General features: G+C 38.6%; 1 protein-coding gene across 1 annotated transcript in view; it reads right to left on the reverse strand.

Annotated features, from left to right (window-relative positions):
• UTP20 (UTP20 small subunit processome component) overlaps nt 1-20,811 on the reverse strand; it is an 89,189-nt gene that overhangs the window by 33,281 nt on the left and 35,097 nt on the right. Inside the window, exons 22-32 of the mRNA XM_081957175.1 lie at nt 20,529-20,744; nt 14,750-14,840; nt 12,744-12,829; nt 12,152-12,277; nt 10,312-10,478; nt 8,035-8,243; nt 6,625-6,768; nt 4,785-4,864; nt 3,552-3,778; nt 932-1,076; nt 487-574 (exon numbers count right to left, since the gene is read on the reverse strand). Of these exons, the coding sequence (XP_081813301.1) occupies nt 487-574; nt 932-1,076; nt 3,552-3,778; nt 4,785-4,864; nt 6,625-6,768; nt 8,035-8,243; nt 10,312-10,478; nt 12,152-12,277; nt 12,744-12,829; nt 14,750-14,840; nt 20,529-20,744 (1,579 nt within the window). The remainder of the gene's footprint in view (nt 1-486; nt 575-931; nt 1,077-3,551; nt 3,779-4,784; nt 4,865-6,624; nt 6,769-8,034; nt 8,244-10,311; nt 10,479-12,151; nt 12,278-12,743; nt 12,830-14,749; nt 14,841-20,528; nt 20,745-20,811) is intronic.

Below are 20,811 nucleotides of genomic sequence, written 5' to 3' on the forward strand. Positions count from 1 at the left end.
AGGGCTGGTTCAGCAAATCACACCAAAATTGGGTCTTTTTTATAAAGCCTTGGTGCTGATTTGGAAAACTGTATTTACATTTTCAAAGATTTAAAGATGATGCCTGCAGAAGTAGAGTGGGAGCTAAGAAGGGATTTACAGTAAATTAACAAAATGTTCAAGAAGGCATTTTGCCCTCTACATTTGTATTTAGAAACCTCTATAACACAAAAGTATGTTACCTAAATACATAGAAAGGTGTACAACATTAAATTCATTCTGAATCTAACTGAAGTGGCTATAGTCCAGGCTTCTATATTGTTCCCTTGTTTCATCCACTATTTTTCATATCTTCTTTCCTTGTTGTGGCTGTTACATAACCCACTTTTCAGTGTCAGCCTGATTGCATGTAAAGTCCGTAAGTGTAAAAACATTTAAAATGTCATCACAAAAGTAATCTAGTCTGAAAGAAAATATTATTTTCCATGCACTTTATTGTAAACCTACCTGAGTAATATTGGGCTGCTGAAGGAAAGGGAGCAGGAGGCCAATCAGAACAGAACTCTGGTTCTTATCCTTTATAAACTTGCTAATCCTGAATACAACAGAAAATACGTTATATCACTATGTAATGTTTCCGGCGTTTACATTAAAAGCCAAGCTTTTTTAATATGTAGCCTTGAAAAGTTTTGAACTTCAGTTTAGAAAGAACCTGCGAATTGCATTCACAGAAATCTAAGAGATGCAGAGGAAGAAATAATTTTTTTGCATCTATTCCAATTGAAAACGGAAGTCATCTAATTTCTTGCCTTCTGAGAGATTAGGATGAGATTGCTTCTACTATTTTCTATTAATCCCCTTCCCACCAGAGAAAAAGAGCTTCTCTACCCCTTCTACAGCATTAAAAATCTCTGTAAATATGTACTATTGAAATGGATAAGAAACCACTTACTTTGAAAGAATGTTGAGTTCTTTGCTGAGTTGTGCGTTATACTTTTTTTTCTTTATCCTATCTACGCTGATCATAGTTTTGTTGAGATACTGAAGAACTGAAGGGACATGGGGGAGAACTAGCCTTGTCCCCATACTAGGAACATCTAAAATGAAGATGTAGAATACGGCCATTTAAAGTGAAAAGCCAAACCATTTTTCCACGCAGAAAACACAAATCCTTACAAAACAGCCTAGTAAGAGTGTTAGAGTTAAAAAAAAGTGTTTCAACTTTGTTGTTATTTTTATTTATGATATTTTTATTTATGATACATTATGATGATGATGAACAATACATTTAAAAAAATATTTACATTCAGAAACGTTGCAAAGTAACCAAAATCTTGCAAATACTCCCATTTTTTAGTTATTTATTTTTTATTTTTGTCATTTTTGGCTATCAAAAAGATCATGTACCATATTTTTCAGAGTATAAGACGCTCCAGAGTATAAAACGCACCTTTTGGGGAGGAAAATAAGAAGAATTCTGCCTCTGCCTACCAGCATCCATGGTATTCAGCTGACACATGGTACAAGGTCAACCAATGAATAGGCATAGCAACTAAGTCAGCCAATGAGGGCTATTTGGACTCTGAAATTTGCTGAGCAAGAAGGAGACAGGAAGGAGCCTGGCTTAGCTGAGAACTGAAACTGCTTGTGTTTTGCTTCTATTTATTGCTACCTTGGAAAACCTGCTTTTGGTAATGTATTATATATTATTATTATTGTTTTGAATCCTGCTGAATCAGTTACTGTGCTTTCTGAAGGTGATTGCTGCTGCAAACTCTGACCAGCCAGGTCAGCTTCAGAACTTATTGCAACCTGATTCAGCACAGCTGAAACGGTGGATCGGACTGCCAGAATACCCCCAATCAGCTGCTCCAGGCTGCAGGGATTGCCACAGACTATTGCTGCCTCCATGCCTCGCATTTTTGGCCTCTGGTGAGGGTGGGTGAGGCTACATTCGGTATATTAAGACTCAGCCAAATTTTCACTCTCTTTTTTTGGGGGGGGGGAATGGGGTATCTCATACTCCGGAAAATACGGTAATTATAGCAAATATTGAAAAGGTAGCTGACTTCAGGCGTTAAGTCTTAAAAGCTGGCAACTCTGACTACTTTTTCAATCTGTGCCTCATTCGGAAGAGAAGCCCATTTTAGGTAACTCTTGAGTTCATTCCAAGGTGAAAAGGAAATTCCTGTAATCTCCACACTTCTGACTTTGAATTGCAGGAAGGCAAGTGAAGGCTGCTTCAATGCAAAGGCTGAATGTTATGGGCCTGGACAACCCCTGAAGCATCCTAAGTTAAAACCAGGAAGTATCTTTCATTTTGTTTACACATTCTGTGGAAAACAGCTTTGAATAAAAGTATATACAGAAAGTCCTCAACTTACAACAGTTCATTTAGTGACCGTTCAAAGTTACCATGGCACTAAAAAAAGCGACTTATGACCATTTTTCATATTTATGACCGCCCCAAAGGTGCTTTTTCAAGAGGCAACTGGATTTTGTTTTTCTTTAAAGATGTTTTGCTTCTCATCCAAGAAGCTTCTTCACCTCTTGAAAAAAGCACCCTTGGGACTGTCACTGCCTTTTTTTGTTTGCCAGCTGTGCTTAAACTCTAAGACATAAGGTAGACTGATCTGACTCTTATCACTAAACTCACTACGCATGTCCACATTTTTTTCCACATCTTGTTTCTTTGTTCGCCTGCCAAGAAGGTAGGCAGGAACGCTGCCAAAATGTAATCATTACATTAGTAAGTTTTGTTTTTCATTTTCTTTACAATAAAATGTGTTTCTTAGAATATATCTCGGGTTTATTTTTCTTAATTATAACGTATGCTTCAAGAAAAAACCACGGTTCATCCCTCATTAAATACAATTACCCCAGGAGGGGAACAGCGCTGAAATTCCACCCTGACAGGGACCACCATAACCTGGATGACTGAGAATCTCCATAGACACACTTATGACCATTGCAACATTCCTGTGGTGATGTGATTTATTAGCAAATGTTTGATAACTGGTTCATATTTATGACAGTGTCCCAGGGTCATGTGATCATCTTTTGCAGCCTTCTGACAAGCAAAGTCAATGGAGAAGCCAGATTCTAAGTTACTATTAGTAACTCATGTTACTAACAACAACTGAAGTGATTCACTTACCTTCTACAAGAAAGGTTGTAAAATGGAAGAAAATTCACTTAACAAATGTCTCACTTAGCAACATAAATTTTGGGCTCAATTGTGATCGTAAGCTGAGAACTACCTATATTTTGTACCTCTGTAAAGCTCAAATGTAATAGACTGAAACCATTTTCATTTACAAATTAACATTTATCCTATCATCATCTGAATCTTCTTGTCTTTTAAAAAGTTGCTTAGAATCTAGCTATTTAACTGAGAGTTTGGCTCCAATGGTGACTGGACTGCCCATTTTATAGTTTTAATATTATGTGCCTTTGACTTTATATATATTTTCCTTGTTTTTCTGAACTCCTTCTGCCCTATGGAAATGGGCAGTATTGTAATAAACAAACAAACAAATAGTGCCATCCAATTGAGACCTATCCATTCCTACCTCCTGCTATTTCTTCAACGTCAATAAAGATGCAGTCGGTCACTGTCAGGCTGCTAATTTTGTCATTAGGTTCAAAGTCAGGAATATTGAGAAGGCTGTCAATCACATCCATCACAGTACCAGCAGTTCCCTCTCCCAGAGCCTTGGCTGAAAGCACGGCACATACATTTAATAATATGTCATACTCTGGGTGCCCTGGCTTCTGCTTAGCCAGCAAAATGAAATACCTAAAAGTAAAGTGAGAAGGGGGAAGGGGAATTTAAAGAAATAAATTACATGGGATTCTAAACTGAAAAAGGACAAGTTTTTCATTCTTCTGGTAGAGAACCGAAAGAAATTGTTTCAACTTCGTTTACTATAAAAACATTTACGACCATTTCCAGACATTAACAGTGAACAAAATGCATGAAATCCCCTGAATAATTGCTACCAAATTCCAAACTAGGACTCGAGATCAGGAACAGACTATTCTACGAATGTACAGACTAGCCTTAGAGGTTAAAATATAACTAAGTTGAGAACGATTCTATCTGTAGGATTAAAAACACTTGAGAAGTTCAATTGCTAGAACTCCTGCTGTAATAAGACATGGTTCACGCTGTATTAAGAGATGATTAAATAATCACATTATTTAGTTTTGCCTTTTTGGTTGTATAAAACCAGCCACTGACACTTGTAAATCATGGTTTGGGTGCAATGCAAGAAATCACTTGATTTAAGAAAAGTTGGGACTGGGGAAAGAGAAACGCCAGAAGCTGACGTGACCATGATAAGCCTCTTCGAATCACAAGCTTGCAGCTCACTCTTGTTCAATGCTCCAGGAAAAGAAAAACAGACAGGGAAAAGAAGAGGACAACAAGGACACTATATTTTGGCAGGAAACAAATATTTGAAATAGATTTAATTAGCCCTGTTTTGCCTGGCCCCACTATCACAGTTATCCTAATTGATTTGTTTGTACATACAACGAACGCAGGCAGACAACTAAGGCTTTCCATCTGTGACTGACATACAATTTCTGTCAGCCCGATCAGCCATGTGAATAATAAGAGCTAATGGGGGTTGTAGTCTGTGACTAATGCAGATGGCAGAGAGTTCTAAAACCACAATTGCAAGTTAACCTGCAGGGCAATAAACCTACTGGATTTAAAGCTTTTACATAATGTAGATAGTACAGTCTATAATAATTATTGAAGGGTTTTTTTTGTTTTTTGCTAAAAGTGAATAGCTTACCTGGGGTTTTTGCTCCAGATGTGAATAATTTTAAGTAAAGGAGTAGGAGAGTATTGACTCTCAGAAGCCAGCCTAGTGATCTGGGGGGGAGGAGGGGGAAACAAAGCAGGAAGATAAAATCAGACTCTGTTAACAAGTATATCATAGGATAGCTATTCAGAATAGAAGAAGCAAGACTATTTGCATCTGAAAGAACCATGAACTATCTGAGCTCACATGCTATACTAGGCCAGGGGTTCCTTTCACCTTGACATAGCACAACATATGAATCTAGTATGAATGCAACCAATATTGACTGCAATGCCTTTTGCACCAGAATAGCAAAAGCTGCTTCCATTGGCCTCACGCACAAAAATACTTTGAAGAGTCCAACCCAGCATGTTACTGTCAGGCATGGTCTTCAGTTCACCAAGTGAGATGGGCCTGCTGGTAAATTTTAAAGGATAGTCTCTAAGTCCCAGGATCCTAGCTCCAAAGAAAAGTGGATATCACATACCATTTCTGGCTAAATTACAGAAATGTTCTTTCCAGCCTGAGCTAACAAGAAGAAATTTCATATTATGTATATTTAATTATCATACAATATCACATAACTACTATCAATATGGTTTATTTCATCTCTGTTGGAGGTTGGCCTGACTTAAGAGGAAGAAGGTGAATTCAACTATTCACCTATTAAGGAGGCCAATGGTACAAATGAAAATAAGGGAGGATGGAACTCTGAATGCAGTAACCTTTGCCCAGTAACTCTGTCTAACTTAAGGATATACGTATTTCATCTAAAGGAGACCCTTTTGTAATTTTTACATTTCTCAGTTGCAAATGTAGAGTCGTATTTGCTGATCTATGTCTGTTGTGACCCGCCAGCGGCTAGCAGAGCTGGCAGCAGATTCAGACAGTGAGGAGGTTGGGGAGGAACATGGGCCAGTCCTGGAGTCTGGGGAAGGCTCTGATGAGAGAGCTCTGTGTCGGAGGCAGAGAGGGGGCCAGAGCCATATGCCAATTATCAGCTGACTTTAGAGTCAGACATTAGTGAGGCAGACAAACAGTGGCAGCCTGTTCCCAGGTGCACAGGCACAGAGTTGCCACACGAAGGAAACAGCTAAAGAACAGGGGCCAACTTTGGAGTAAGGCCACAGGTAGATGATGAAAGGCCCCTGCCAGAGGAAATAAAAGAGGAGCAAAAGGGGAGTGGAGTTTGCAGGAGACAATTAGTTCGCTTAATTGGTTTGTGACTCTCTGAGACTCCTTGCCAAATTTTGCAGATGTTGGCCTGTCAGCTCTCCAAGCCAGATAAGGTCTGTGACTGTAAATCCTCCCTTGAAAGATTTTACTGGATGTGAATGAGCAGAATTCACACTAAATTAATAAAAGGGATTTTTGTCGGGACAAGGATTTGCTTCATGCTCTTGGGAAGCCTAGGTCAGAACAATGTCACAGCGATGAAAATTCACCCAATATTTATTGAACCATATGTTCAATTTATATGGACACCAATCTCAAGTTACTGACCCTGAGCAGCTAACAACATTAAAAATATAAAAGCAGAAAAGCAAAACAACATATCTACAACAGCAGCCAAGATAAAAACAGATCCACCAATAACAATGAATACAGCCAAAGCACAGGTACAACCCCACCTCTTGACCCTCAGGCACCTGACAAGTAGATAATATTTTAAGTAAAATATAAGCCTTGAAAATGTGGACCATCTCATGGGGATATAATGAAGTGAGATACTTTATTTGAATATACTCTTTTCCTTTTGCCCCAAATTTTACTCATCTTCCAGAAGGTATATGCTAACCTTGGGTATCACTTACTGAAAAGAGCACCTTACCTGGGGCCACACCACTGCACAGAACACAGCATCAATCTCCTCTCCACTGAAGCTGTACATTTCAAAGTCAGAGAAAAAGTCTGCTATAAGCTTAAGTCCAAGGCGCCTTAAGTTTTTCAGCTGGTTGATACATCTGAGTTGAATCTGTAAAAGAAACTGTGATGTTTTTTTTCTTTCCTTAAGCAAAGCATTTTCAGAAAATTGCATTTTTTATTCATGTATTGGGTCAAAATAGTTAAAATTCATTATTAGACATTAGCATGCATTATCCACATATTATTAACCACATATTATATCTAGATACGATGATACTTTGGGAAGTCGCTTTTTAGATATTTTACTAGCAACTGCACATTATTTCTTTCTCTATAACCTTCTTACAACTGAAATTGTAATGTCTATAATGTGTGAGAGGTAAAGTCAACACAAAATTCTGTTAAGAACTTGCATAGCAGAGAAAGAAAATTTAAGCACCATAGCCACAAAAATATTGCAAACTTTAGGAAACTGTAAAGCTAAGTTTCTTTATAATTATACAAAGTTAAGAATGTTTGTCTGTAATGTATGATTAACACATTGAGAAAACTACCAAGTGAAGTACAAATAGGGCTCTCACAGACTTTAAGTGTCTTAGCTCTTCAATGGATAATTAAATGTTAAATTCAGTTTAACAAATGACAATGGTGAAAGTATTTTTGGGGTTACTGAATTACAGATGTTCATTTCAATGTTACTGAGTAACTTTATGCAAAACTTTACCAGTAATTACCTTGCTAAAAAGATCAGCCTTTTCCCAGTTTAACCAGCTGCCTCGTAAAGGTCAGAGCCTGAAAGTACTTTTGGGACTCTCAATGTAACTATTTTCCTGATATCTAAGGATTAGGATTATTGCTGTATTCTGGTTAGCATATGGAAACTCTATGCTAGACAATGATAAAGATTTGATTTGATGTTGATAAAACAGAGGAGGGCTATTAATAGAATAGAATAGAATTCTTTATTGGCCAAGTGTGATTGGACACACAGGAAATTTGTCTTCAACTGAATTAAATTTGACAAGCAAATTTATCTTACTATTATGTAGCACTGAAGTAGTGTACTTCATTTAGCCTAGCATGACTCTCTCTGCCAAAAATACACAAAGACTATAACAGGTTACCAATATTATTAATAGCCTTTTGATACTGTATATCTAATATATACACATTGCACTTTTTGTCTTAAATTTAGAACCTAAACCAAATGTTTAATTTTGTAAAATAACTGAAATGCATCCTTGTGGGTCATGCTAATATTCAGTAAGCATTTATCTTTATTACTTTAATTCAAGTACTAGCATTCCTTTCTTAATTAATTACGCCAAGATTTTTTTAACTCTTACATGTCAGCTTAAATATCAGCAGCTCTCACCTTTTCTCTTTCCTGAAGAATGTGTGATACTGTTGCTGTCATGCAAAGTAAAATCTGTAAAATCTCAGGCAGGTTCTGGCTAATGAGATGTCCCAGGTTTTTTAGTACTATTTCCAAGCTGTTGAAAAGGCTATGTTGACGGCCTAACGGTAAGACTTGAGATAAATCCAAATCTTGCACAGCTTGAAGCACTGCAGAGTGGCAATGTCCTTTAAAACAGAGAGAAAAGATAAAAGAGGAAAGAAGAGAACAATGAATGTATATTGATAAGCATTCTACAGAATGGGGATACTCTTCAATATTTTGTACATGTAAATCTAAATTCAAGATTTGGTCACGATAGTAGAAATTGGCAAATTAAGAATGGTTGTGCTTTAGCTACAAAACAATGCCCAATTTAGGGAATCAAATTTTAAGGTGATATTTAAAAATGACAGAAAATAATTCTTGCTAATACAGAAGCCCTGTATGTGCATACCCACATATAGTCTCACTAAACAAATCAATTTTTAATTTGAAAAACAGTTATGTTAAGGATTCTAACACAGGATGAACGTTTATATTTTCAAAGTGCAACTGTTATCTCACATTAATCAAGATCTATGAGATGTGATGACTGAGTTCAGTAACTAAATGCTTAACGTTAGCTATACGCAAAATCTCCAGTTCCACTAGATCAGGGGTGTCAAACTCACCGTTGTCATGCGTCATATCACGACTTTTCCCCCTTCGCTTAAATGAGGATGGGCATGGCCAGTGTGTGAGGGCATCAGGCCTATGGGCCATGAGCTTGACACCCCTGCATTAGACAATGCTGATCCAGCATTAATCTCCAGAATTAGAAAGGTTTACTTTCCCATAATCAATTGCTCAACCAATCTCCTTAACATAATATTATTAAATCAACTTTCTCAACTGCTTCATTATCATTGCTGCACATGGTGTGCTCATGCTAATGAATTTACATTAAAGGAAGTTGGGCTCAGCACAAAAGGTTGTAGGATGTAATTGTTCCAAACAGGCTGGTTCATGTTTCAAGAGTCTGATCAGTCAGCCACAACCTCCTCTAGAATATTAGGGGCCTTATGTAGGCAACACCAAAGCCCCGTAATCCTTGAAATCACCAGCTGCAGTTCACTACAATTCAATATAATTATCAACCAGTTACCACTGGCTTTACCGATCATCACTCCTGTACTTATGACATGGCTACTGAAAGGCCATTTAACTCTTAAGAGTATTAGCATTCCAGTAAGAGGACTGAAAATCAACTTTAGGGCACTTTCAGAGCAATTGCCCAGTTGACTAAAAGCTTTCTGTCAGACCTGGAAGCCATCTTTTACATTGGGCCTTCAGGCCTGCCACATATTCTGCTGTGGGAAAATGGGAGGGAGGATTATATGACAGACCTGACCTGACCCTTTCATTCTTCCCCCTCCCTCCCCCAAGAATTAACATTAACTCTGAGAGGGTTGATAGTTCATGACACAGCCCATCAAAGTCATCGTATTCTGAAGTCTTGACCACCCTGTCAAACCAAACAACCAGGCTAAAATCCAGGAGACCGTGAGCTCTAGTTCTGCTTTAGGCATGAAAGTCGGCTGGGTAACTTTTGGCCAGCCACTCTCTCTCAGCCCAACTCACCTCACAGAGTTGTTCTGCGGAAAATAGAAGGAGGAAAGAGTGTGTTTAAGTTATTTATAAAAAATAACAAAAAGTGGGATAAAAAAATCTAAAGAAAAATGCAGGAAAGTGGGTAAGAGAGTTAGGGGTTGGGAAGGAAAAAGAAAGGGAAGGGAAGTTGTTTTTTTCTCCATCGCTATTAACCGGAGTGTGTGTGATTGCAGTCATAAGAATGTGGTATTCACTGCAGCTACCAGGTCACCAGTCACTTGGAAAATGCCATGTTCTCCTTTCAACGTTAAGGACCCACGCATGTCATCCAATGCTTCACTTCCCACTCATTCGTCTAATTAATTTCTTTATACATTTTTAAACCATCTCAATCTTGAAATATTCCAGGAAGTACAAAAGAACAATAGCAATGAGCCAATGCAATAATGCATGCGAAGAAATAAAATATTATTATTTTGCCATAAATATTCAACATTCTGAAGCTACCAGCCATGCTCAATCTTCAATGGGCAATGTTGACAGTAGAGACACTTGCCATATGGTTTTGGGTTTATGTTTATTTCTACAAGCTTCAATCCCTTTAAACTTGTTGACAGCTGCATTATATTTGCCAAAACTTTTTTTTTCCTGTGCAAAACATACCATTATTGAAGTGTCTCACAGGCTCAAAGAGCAGATCCAAAAACACCCTTATCTCTTCAGATAAAGAGCCTGCAAGGAATCTCAAAACAATAGCCATACGGGTCCCCGCCGCTGATTTCCCTTGTGTTTTGCTTCCAGTTTTGTTTTTCATCCGTCCATACAGAATCCTTCAAGGGGTAAAAAGAAATCCTGTTAGCTTTTCAGAAGCTATGGATCTATAGGCAAAAGGCTCTGTGTGTGCTAGTCCTACAAGAAATTCCCAGCATGCCACAAACTGCAATAATCATCCCAAATCAAACAGGCAGTTTGGTGTAGTGATTAAGTGCTAGTCTAGAAACTGGGGCACAATGAGTTCTAGTCCTCCTTTAGGCATGGAAGCTGGTGGGATCATTGGATAGTCACTCCTCTTAGCCCAATCCACCTTACAGGGTTTTTGCTGCGGGGAAAGCAATAAACATCTTAAGATGTAAAAGATAACGGAGGGATATCTGTCTGGTCAACTATTATAATGAATGTTATTGAAAAATAATTCACAACTGAAAGTTGTTTTATTCTTACTGTTAGGGATGTAACCCTAGGTTTGGCTTGGCAATGTATATAAGCTATGATTACCTTACTGTTACTTTAAATGCTTAAGAGATGTAATTGGTTTGTTACCTCAAGCAGCCATAAGAGGGAGCCAGAATGGCTGTTAGCTCTCTGTTTGTTAGACGCTGATGGCTGTATCGTGAGGTATTGTGGTTTGCTACTGTTTAGCTATTTTGTGTGTTAGACTGACTATTTTGATAACTGAATTACTGAACCGTGTATGACTTGGACTGTTAACCGGACTCTGAATACCTCTATATTTCTACATAGTAAACTACTATATTTTTATACTATTCATTGTCCCTGTATGCTGGTTTGTGCATGTTATTCCATACCACTCTCATTACGCTTCTCTGCATACTTGCTCTCCTAACAGGGAGCTTAATTACTTAACACTTACATCCATACTTACTAGAACTTATTTCATTCTTTATCCACATTTATTTTATTTATTGATAATTTTATCTTCTACAGTCTCCCACTTTACATAGCTCACCCACTTTACATAGCTCTCCAAGCTTGGCTGATATTGGAAAGCTAAGCAGGATCAGGCATGAAACTTTGACAGGACATCACCAGGAAATCTCAGGACTATAGACTACTGCAATGTTGAAAAAAAATCCTTTCTATATTGTTGCCATAAAATTATGTGGCCAAATTTGATTCAAATAACCCTAGATTTAATTAAACCCCAGTTTACATGCATATGGTAAACAGTTTTGCCTCCATTTATTTTTACAATATCTCTGAAATATTTTAGAGTAGAAAGTAGTAAATAGTTCAATGTAAACTTGATTACTTAGTGGTATTCGCAGATAGCCTTTTTTTCCAATCCCAAATCAGCAATATAACCATTTCACCACATTTGATCTTCCCTGGGGTCTACCATCAAGCCCACAGTTGGGAAATCTGTCCTTTGATTAGAAATAAAGCTAGCTTTTATAATTTAAGAGAAAAGCCACTTAAAAACAATAAGTTATGATAGTAGTTTTATACAAGAACATGAGTTAACAAGTTTATTACAAAGATGGTATGTTTACAGTAAAATCTGGACAATGGATCAAAATTTCCATCTTCTCTGGGAGGTAGGAGGTAAGATTTTATTTTTAAACATTCATCACAGCATGTATCATCTGGTAAATTGTGCAAGTAGAAGTTTAAAATATTACACCCTGAGGAGTGAAAACAACACATTGCCTAAAGCAATAAAAAGTAAAACAATACCTATAATTAACATACAAAAGTCCCTTACCTCATCAAAACAGGAATAAGTTCTGGTCGGTGCTGTGATTTTACTATACTGTTTTCTTCAGAAATACTAAAATGAACTATTTCTTCTTTAAAACTCTTATCTTCCAATAGCCGATATAAATTCTCTCTGTAAGTACATAACACAACAAACGAAGATTCTTTGCATAATTTATTAAAATACAAGGTCACAAACTTTTTAGTACTTGAGAAGATACACGTGAGAGATATTTATTCAATCGATGACCAGCAAAATTGACAAAATATATAACATGAAAGTAAAATCAAATGGATTGGATAAAGTACCAACACAGCAAGGAGCCTCCAGTCATTTTTAGTATGTTTTATCTATCTTTCTGTCTCATTTTTAAATTGCACATCTCCCTCACACTCTATAATAAATATGTAACAAACTAGTGTAATGATACAATGTATGTCATTAAACCAGGTTAAGTATATGTCCAAAATATTAGTCCAAAGCAATAAAGCAATAGCAAGTAACACAATTACAGAATCTATATGCTAAGTTTGAAGCTATATTTGTGAGTATATGATCACATATAATTCAATGCAGACAAGCAGACATTATCTCTTACTTATAGGGCAGAAGTTGTGGATGCTTGTACGTCATGATGCAGTCAAGAGCTACTTTTTGCACATTTTGGTCTTGGTGGGTCAGCAGCTGAAAATAATGTTTTAAAACAAACCAAGGTTAAAACAGAACTGTGTTATAGTAGCGTATTACAACAATACTCTTTTACAATTTACACTGTGCTTTTACTGAAGAAAATCCATAGAGCATAGTAATTATGCAAACAGCAAAATCCATAAGCAAGGAATGTTTTTGCCATTTTAACAATTGTTCTTATACCTAGAGTCCATGAACTTCAGTGCACCACTGTAAAAATCTGAAACACATATGTGCTCGCCTATAAGACCATTGGTCCTCTAATAATTACCATATCATCTAGACTCTTAATATCTATCCCTAAAGTGTGGTAATGCTTCATATTTCCAACAAGGAATTTGAGACAGGTAGTTCTAATTACTATAAAATGATTTACATTCTATTATTGAACTCTACTGTAAAGACTGCACATTAAAAAGAATGATCCTCAAAACAAGAATCTCCAAGAATCAGCTTCTTGTCAAAAAGCATAATCAGTTGTTATAATCCAAAAGCATTTATGCAATCCCTATACCCGTGATGGCAAACCTATGGCACGCGTGCCACAGGTGGCATGCGCAGCTATTTGTCAGGGCACGCAAGGCCAGTGTGCATGCATGCGCTGGCCAGCTAACATCAGCTTTCTTTTGAGGCCATTTTTCGCCCTCCGGAGGCTTCCTTGGAGCCTCCAGAGTGCGAAAAACTGGCCCTATAGGCAAACCATAAGTTTGGGAATGTACTTCCAGTTTGCTCGTGGGGCCGGTTTTAGCCCTCTGGAGCCTTCAGGGGCTTCAGGAGGCTTCCCTGAAGGCTCCAGAGGACAAAAAACGGCCCTACGCTCCGGAGGGCTAAAACTGACCCTACGAGCAGACCAGAAATCCATTCCCTGATGGGACTGGGTTTTTGCACTCTGGAGGCTTCAGGGAAGCTCTTGAAGCCTCCGAGGGTTGGGGGAGGCTGTTTTTGCCCTCCCCAGGCTCCTATAAAGCCTCTGGAACTTATGGAGGGTGAAAAAAGCATGCCAAAAATGGGGGGGGGAATGCTGGTCATGTGCGCATGTGTGTTGGTGTCATGCGCATTGCATTATGGGTGTGGCACACCTGCACATGCCCCCCTTTCATTCCCACCCACCCCCGCTTTTGGCACGCAAGCCAAAAAAGCTTTACCACACCTGCCCTATACTATCTCACTTAAATTCTTACTTCTATAAGGCTTTTCCTTTACCTGCAAAATTCATCATGTACTTCAACATTCCCAATCTTTCTGGATTTGAGGACTGGCAGGAGGTGAGGGGATGGTTCAGCACAAGTGGCAGGTGAATGCGCGCACAGCTCCATTTGCGTGTGCATTGTGCTCGCCGTTCACACAAGTAGAGCTGCACGTGTGCATATCCATCACTTCTGCAGCCTAGTTCCAAACAGGCCACAGCCTGCAGCTTGGGGACTCCAAATATACTTAACAAAACTCAATTCCTCTTTGTCTATTTGACTTGCTGGGATAGGAAACAGCAAGCCTAGATCTTGCAGCTTATTTTTCTTAATAAATTGAAGGCTGATTTAAGCTATTTCTGACTACTATCATAATCATTCTACCACCAGCCAAGAAAGATCATAACAGAGCTCAGAAATTATTACTTTCTAATGTGAACATCATAATTCAGATTATCATGTGAATACATTTTATTTTTATTTTTCCCCTTTTTATTTTTACCTATCTTATGTTTAATTTTAATTTATTTGTTAAGTAACTAATTTCTGCAAAATAATGTAGTCACTTTCATGCTGGCTAGTAATTCTGGAAGTGGTATTCTCAAGTGGGAACAAATTCTGAAACAAAAAACTTTCCCAAATTATTTCAAACTGTAAGATAATAAATATGCAGGTGTATTAATCATTTTAATCATTTTTTAAATTAACCATTAAAAAAATTCTTTACCTGAACATATATTTCATTCAATTTGGGTTCTAAATACAAAGCACGGGGATTTGAAAACTGAGTGAAAACCTGCAAGTGACTGATGAGCTGCCTGAAAAACAAAACAGAATAGATCAGCTGTTAGTAAAAGACACCAAAAAACAAAATTTGACTTCTGAGATGGAAACATTTTAAAACTACAAACAAATTTATCAAATGCTTTCTTGTATGTTCTTAAGTTTACACAGCTCTTTACAAATATCACTGGGTTATTTTATTGACTGATAGCCTGTCGGTTCAGACATTATGAAAAGGAACAAGCCAGGATGCACATGAGATTTCCGATGCCTTTGCTTCCATTCTGTGTTAGCTACATTTATGACACCCAAACCCCATTAATGCTATCCTTAGCTAGTGATTAGCAATAACAAAAAGCCAACTCCATTCAGTTAGAAATTTACTTCCATTAATCATATTAAGAATAAGACAGACCAGTTTACTTGGGTTTGGATGTTATGTTAAGCTGTAGAAAACTAAGCAGAAAATTGCACATCTCCCTCACCAGAAAATTCTAGTCTCATATTTTTTCCAGAGAAGGTAACAGTAATGCATTTAATTTGGAGAAATCCAGGGGATCACTCTGTTGGTTAGACACTTCTAACCCCTCATGACCCAAATAATATAATTATGTCATTGTTATATATCACTATTTGCTTCTTTTGAGTTCTTTGAAGCAGACCTTTGGAAAAACTTATTAGAATTAGAAAATCTTTTCTCACACCAGTACTGAATTGAGGGGTCTTTGCTCTCTGAACTTAGTTATTTTCTTGCAGACATTTCATTACCCAAAGTAGGTAAAAACCATCAGTGCTAGTAACAGTGTGGTTTGCTCTCGGTTTACATTCTAGTGGCTTGACTCTCAACTCCCAAAACAGTGCCTTCAAAAAATCAGAGTCGATACTATAGATGAGGACAAAATCATAATCTCATTTGATATCACAGCCCTTTTCACATCTACAGATCCAGGCTTAGCCAAAGAATCTGTGAGCACATCGTTCCAAAGCACATCTGACTTAACCAAATACACAAAGGATCTCATAATCCTTTTAATCTTCGTGTGTTTGGTGAGATCAGATGTGTTGTGGAGCAATGTGGTCATAGATTCTTTCTCGGTCTAAACAGATACTTCCAGTTTGATGGACAAACTTACCAACAAATTGAGGTACACCTATATGATCACCGCTTTCAGGGCTTATAGAGGAGGTTGTTATGCAGTGCCTAGAAGCCACAGCACTTCCACAAATACAACCCAAATATGGTTCAGATATGTAGACACTTTCACCATAAAAAAAAGGGGACAATTAGAGAACATCCATAGAACCTCAACAACATCTTTAAAGGAATCCAGTTTACCAGAGAAGAAGAAAACAGGTCATTCCCCTTCCTGGACATCCTGATCAGCAGAGATTACAATGGCAAACTGGAAACACAAGTGTATAGAAAAACCACCCACACCAAGTGCTTCACTACCAAAGCAACAAGCCAATCTTCCACAAGAGAAGCTGTGTTTCAGAACTTTGTTTAGACAAGCACAAACTCACTGCAGCAACCTTCAACACCAAAAGAAGTAAACAGAGCATCTATACAACATATACCAACAAAATGGATATCCATGCAACTTTATCAAAAAGTGCCTGGCACTCAACCCAATACAGCACAACCAAACCAAGGCCTTAAAAGAGTAACGCTGCCATACATCAAGAACATCTCAGAAACCAAAAGATTATCACAACCACATGGAATTCACGCAGTACACGTCAACTTAAAGCCCTTCAAAACATCCTAAGTAAACCAAAAAAACTAGCCCTGAAAGAAAAAAAAACAGGAGTCATCTACAACAGGGGTCCCAAACCCCTGGGCCATGAGCCGTTCAGATCTAGGCCACAGAAGTGGTAGGCAAATGCGAGTATGCATCACCACTTGCACGAGCAAGCACATGTGCTTGCACAAAACTCTCCCCTCTCCCCACCCTCTAGTCCACAAAACCAGAAAGGTTGGGGAACTGATCCACAACATACCTTGTAACTGCAAGAGCCACTACGTAGGGCAAACAGGCAGGAGACTGGCAGAACGCATCCATGAACACCAACTAATAGTCAGAAGACATGATGAAAACTCTTTCATGACTTTTTCACTATTTCTTGACTACAGTAAAATTTTAAGCTTAAAATGATGAAACCAATCACTATTTCAATTTCTGCTGAAATTTCATGGGTTGGTATTGCCTGCTGAAATAATCTTTATTTTTAAAAAAATTTAAATATTGAACAATAGCCTGTTGCCTTTTTCACCTTCAAAACTATTCCTTACATTTTCTCACTTTTTCAATCCAAACTATATAAACTAAAAGAGAACAAACAAGCCCCACCCACCACCCAGGCTGTTACAACACAAAACAACAACGGACACACAGTCAGCACCAATCAGCACCAATCTACCACTCATGATACAACCACACAGCCAATCAAACCACTTACTGAAACAAAGCCAGCACTCCACACACACCGCACCAAGATTTATAGAAAGATGGCAGCTCCGACCATGCTTTAAGCTGAAAACATCAGCCTGAAGATGGCGAGTGAGGCCTTGCTGAAACGTTGCCAAGACAATCTCAATCTTACATGGGAAAAGACCCGAATACAACAAGACCAGCATACCTACACCCGTGAAAATCTACAAAAACAAATATCTTGCCTCTACGGGGAGGAAACCTTCCTGCTCACCAGGACCTACGAGAAACTTGAAGTCTGAAGAGCCACCATCTTATGTGACCTCACATTCTTACACCACTGCTGAGACAAAAGCCTGATCCCCACATGCTTCCAACTAAAATTCCATTCTAAAACCTCAGCCACTGAAGGGATCCTGAGAAGAACTGAATTAGCTCTAATCAGAAACAAACTCCACAGGAAAAGATTACTACTAGACCAAACCAACCAGGACCTACTCACTCTTCACCTCAAACTCAGCAACAAAATCCACCCAGCACTCTGGGACAAATCCAAACAACTAGCCCTCTGGAGAGCTGAAACAGAAACCTCCTACAAGACAGGCACACACACCAACAAACTCCACAGACTAGAAAAGCAACAGAAGGCCAACCCCCCTCCACAGCAACTCATGAAACAAACAGTACACAACATATCAGACAGAACCCTCATCACAGCTGAAATGTCCTTTCCAGAGGATTCAACTTTGCAGTTGCCCCTAAACTAATCTCCACTGAAGACATCATATGTGGAGTTGAAGCTACACTCAACAAAGTCAACCCAGATGAAGCCAATAAAATCAGACTTGCAGTCACCAACGTCCTTTGCTCCAGTAATCCACCCAGAAGCAACTTACAGCAAGAAGAACAAAAAGCACTCACCAACCTGAGGAAAGACAACATAATCATTCTCCCAGCAGACAAAGGTAACGCCACAGTGATGATGAACACGTCTGACTACCAAGCCAAACTATCCAACCTACTCTAAGACTCCGCTTACAAACCTCTAAACACAGACCCCACCACCTACCTGGAAAAAACCACCAAATCCAAAATAAAAGCCTCTCCCATCAGTGAAGAGATCCAGCAAAGAATCATCCCCAGAGAGAAATCTTCCAAATGCCCCAAGCTCTATGGCCTCCCCAAGATACACAAAGAAGGAACACCACTCTGACCCATAGTCAGCTCCATAGGCTCACCTCTACAGAATCTTGCCAAATTCCTTGCCAAACAACTCCAACCCTACGCAGAATTCATCACCTCACATGTACAAACTCACTCCACTTCATAGAAACAATAAAGAAACAAAACCTACAACCCAGCGACCTACTCATGAGCTTCGATGTCATCTCCCTCTTCACCCAAGTGCCTATAAAAGAAGCCTTGACAGCTATCCAGAACAAACACAACCCCTCTAAACACATCCTGGACCTGACCAACCACTGCCTAACCAACACATACTTCATCCATAATGGATAAAGATACAAACAGATAGAAGGAGCACCCATGAGATCACCTCTCTCACCCGTCATCGCAAACTTATACATGGAACATTTTGAAACTAACGGCTTAGATAAATCTGAACACAAACCCAAACTCTGGCTTAGATATGGTGATGACACTTTCGTGATTTGGCCACACGGGAAAGAAAAACTGGACAATTTCCTCACACATCTCAACAGCCTTCACCCCAAAATACAATTCACTATGGAAATAGAAGCAAACAACCAACTTCCCTTTCGGGACGTCCTAATCTACAAAAACCCCAATGGCTCCCTAGGACACACCATCTACCGGGAAAAAAAAACACCAACGGCTACTTAAACGCACAATTCCATCACCACCCTGCACAGATCAACTCTGTAGCCAAGACCCTCATCTCCAGAACCAAACACCTAGCCGACAAAGACCACCTGAAAACTGAATTACACACTCTCACAAACGTATTAATCTCCAACGGATTCCAAAGAAAAACAATCACCAACCTAATCCAAAGGGAGACACCCCCCAAGAACCGAGACACAGACCAGAACAACGGCATCACCCTCCTCCCTTACATCAAAGGCACCACAGATAAAATCAGCAAAATTCTCCACAAACACAATATCAAGACAGCCTTCAACACTGACCAAAAAATAGCCAGCATCTTAAGAAACCCCAAAGACAAAATCCAGCTAGAAACCAAGGAGTCTACGAAATACCATGCAAAATCTGCCCTGCAACATACATAGGACAAACAAACAGGAGAATAAATGCACACATTGCAGAACACAAGAACGCAGTAAAAAAAGAAAAGAAAAAACATCCTCCCTTTTCCAGCACCTTAAAGCTACAGGACATGAAATTAATTTTGAAGGAACCAAAATAATCTCCAAAACTAAACACTTCAACAAGAGAATAATTATGAAAGCTATAGAAATAGAGAAACACCCCCACAACATGAATAAACGTGACAATACCTTCCGCCTACCAGACATCTGGAAACCAGCCCTAGTCAACAAACGAGCCCCACCCACCACCCAGGCCGTTACAACACAAAACAACAATGGACACACAGCCAGCACCAATCAGCACCAATCTACCAATCATGTTACAACCACACAGCCAATCAATCCACTTACTGAAACAAAGCAGGCACTCCCTCCCCCCCCCCAAGATTTATAGAAAGACGGCAGCTCCGACCACGCTTTAAGCCAAAAACATCAGTCTGAGGATGGCGAGTGAGACCTCGCCGAAACGTTGCCAAGATAATCTCAATCTTATACGGGAAAAGACCCGAATACAAGACCAGTATAAGAGAACAGTATATACAATGTTTGCATACATCTTTCCAAATTTTGAATTATTTAATTGCAACATATTCCATTCTGCTGCTTCCCATTATCATATAGATGAGGAACACCCAGGTTTTTTTAAGGGTTATCCACAATCATAAGCCTCTACATAGTCAATAAAAATGAACTCCTTTTACTTTGTGTCTGATCCATCACTGGAATCCCATGTTAAATTAAATCATGGGCTTGATTAACACCATTACTGAACCTGAATTGTGAGCCTAATCAACATATGACTAAAATGTTCCATTACATATTCTAATGACTGGAGAAAAAGAAAGAAAGAATTAAGAAACTATGCAAGGCATGTTAGGGTTGAATAACAAGAACCAAAGGCTAAATTATATTTAAATGCAGATTTTCTTACAAGTTTTGAAGAAAACCCTTATCATTTTCATTGCAGTTAAGACAAACATACTTTGTTGCAGCTCTTCTGGTTTTCTTTCTTGGCATCTCTTCAGTCATTTGGCCTTCAGAAGTTTGCTTATCTTCTTCGAAGTCATGTGACTCATCCTCAGTTGTATCTTGAAGATCCATTTTCTCTGAAAGATCTCTTACATCCTCACTACAACTGCTTTTCTTTCTAAGATCTTGCACTGGGGCTATTTGTGAATCAGCAGGATAATACTCATTGCTGTAACAAATTGAAATACAGGAGTTGGTCTTCTTACCTATCTTATTTTCAATTCATTCTAGTGAAT

Source organism: Natrix helvetica (assembly GCF_964273705.1).
Source record: "Natrix helvetica genome assembly, chromosome: 6".
In the NCBI taxonomy this organism is placed as follows: domain Eukaryota; kingdom Metazoa; phylum Chordata; class Lepidosauria; order Squamata; family Natricidae; genus Natrix; species Natrix helvetica.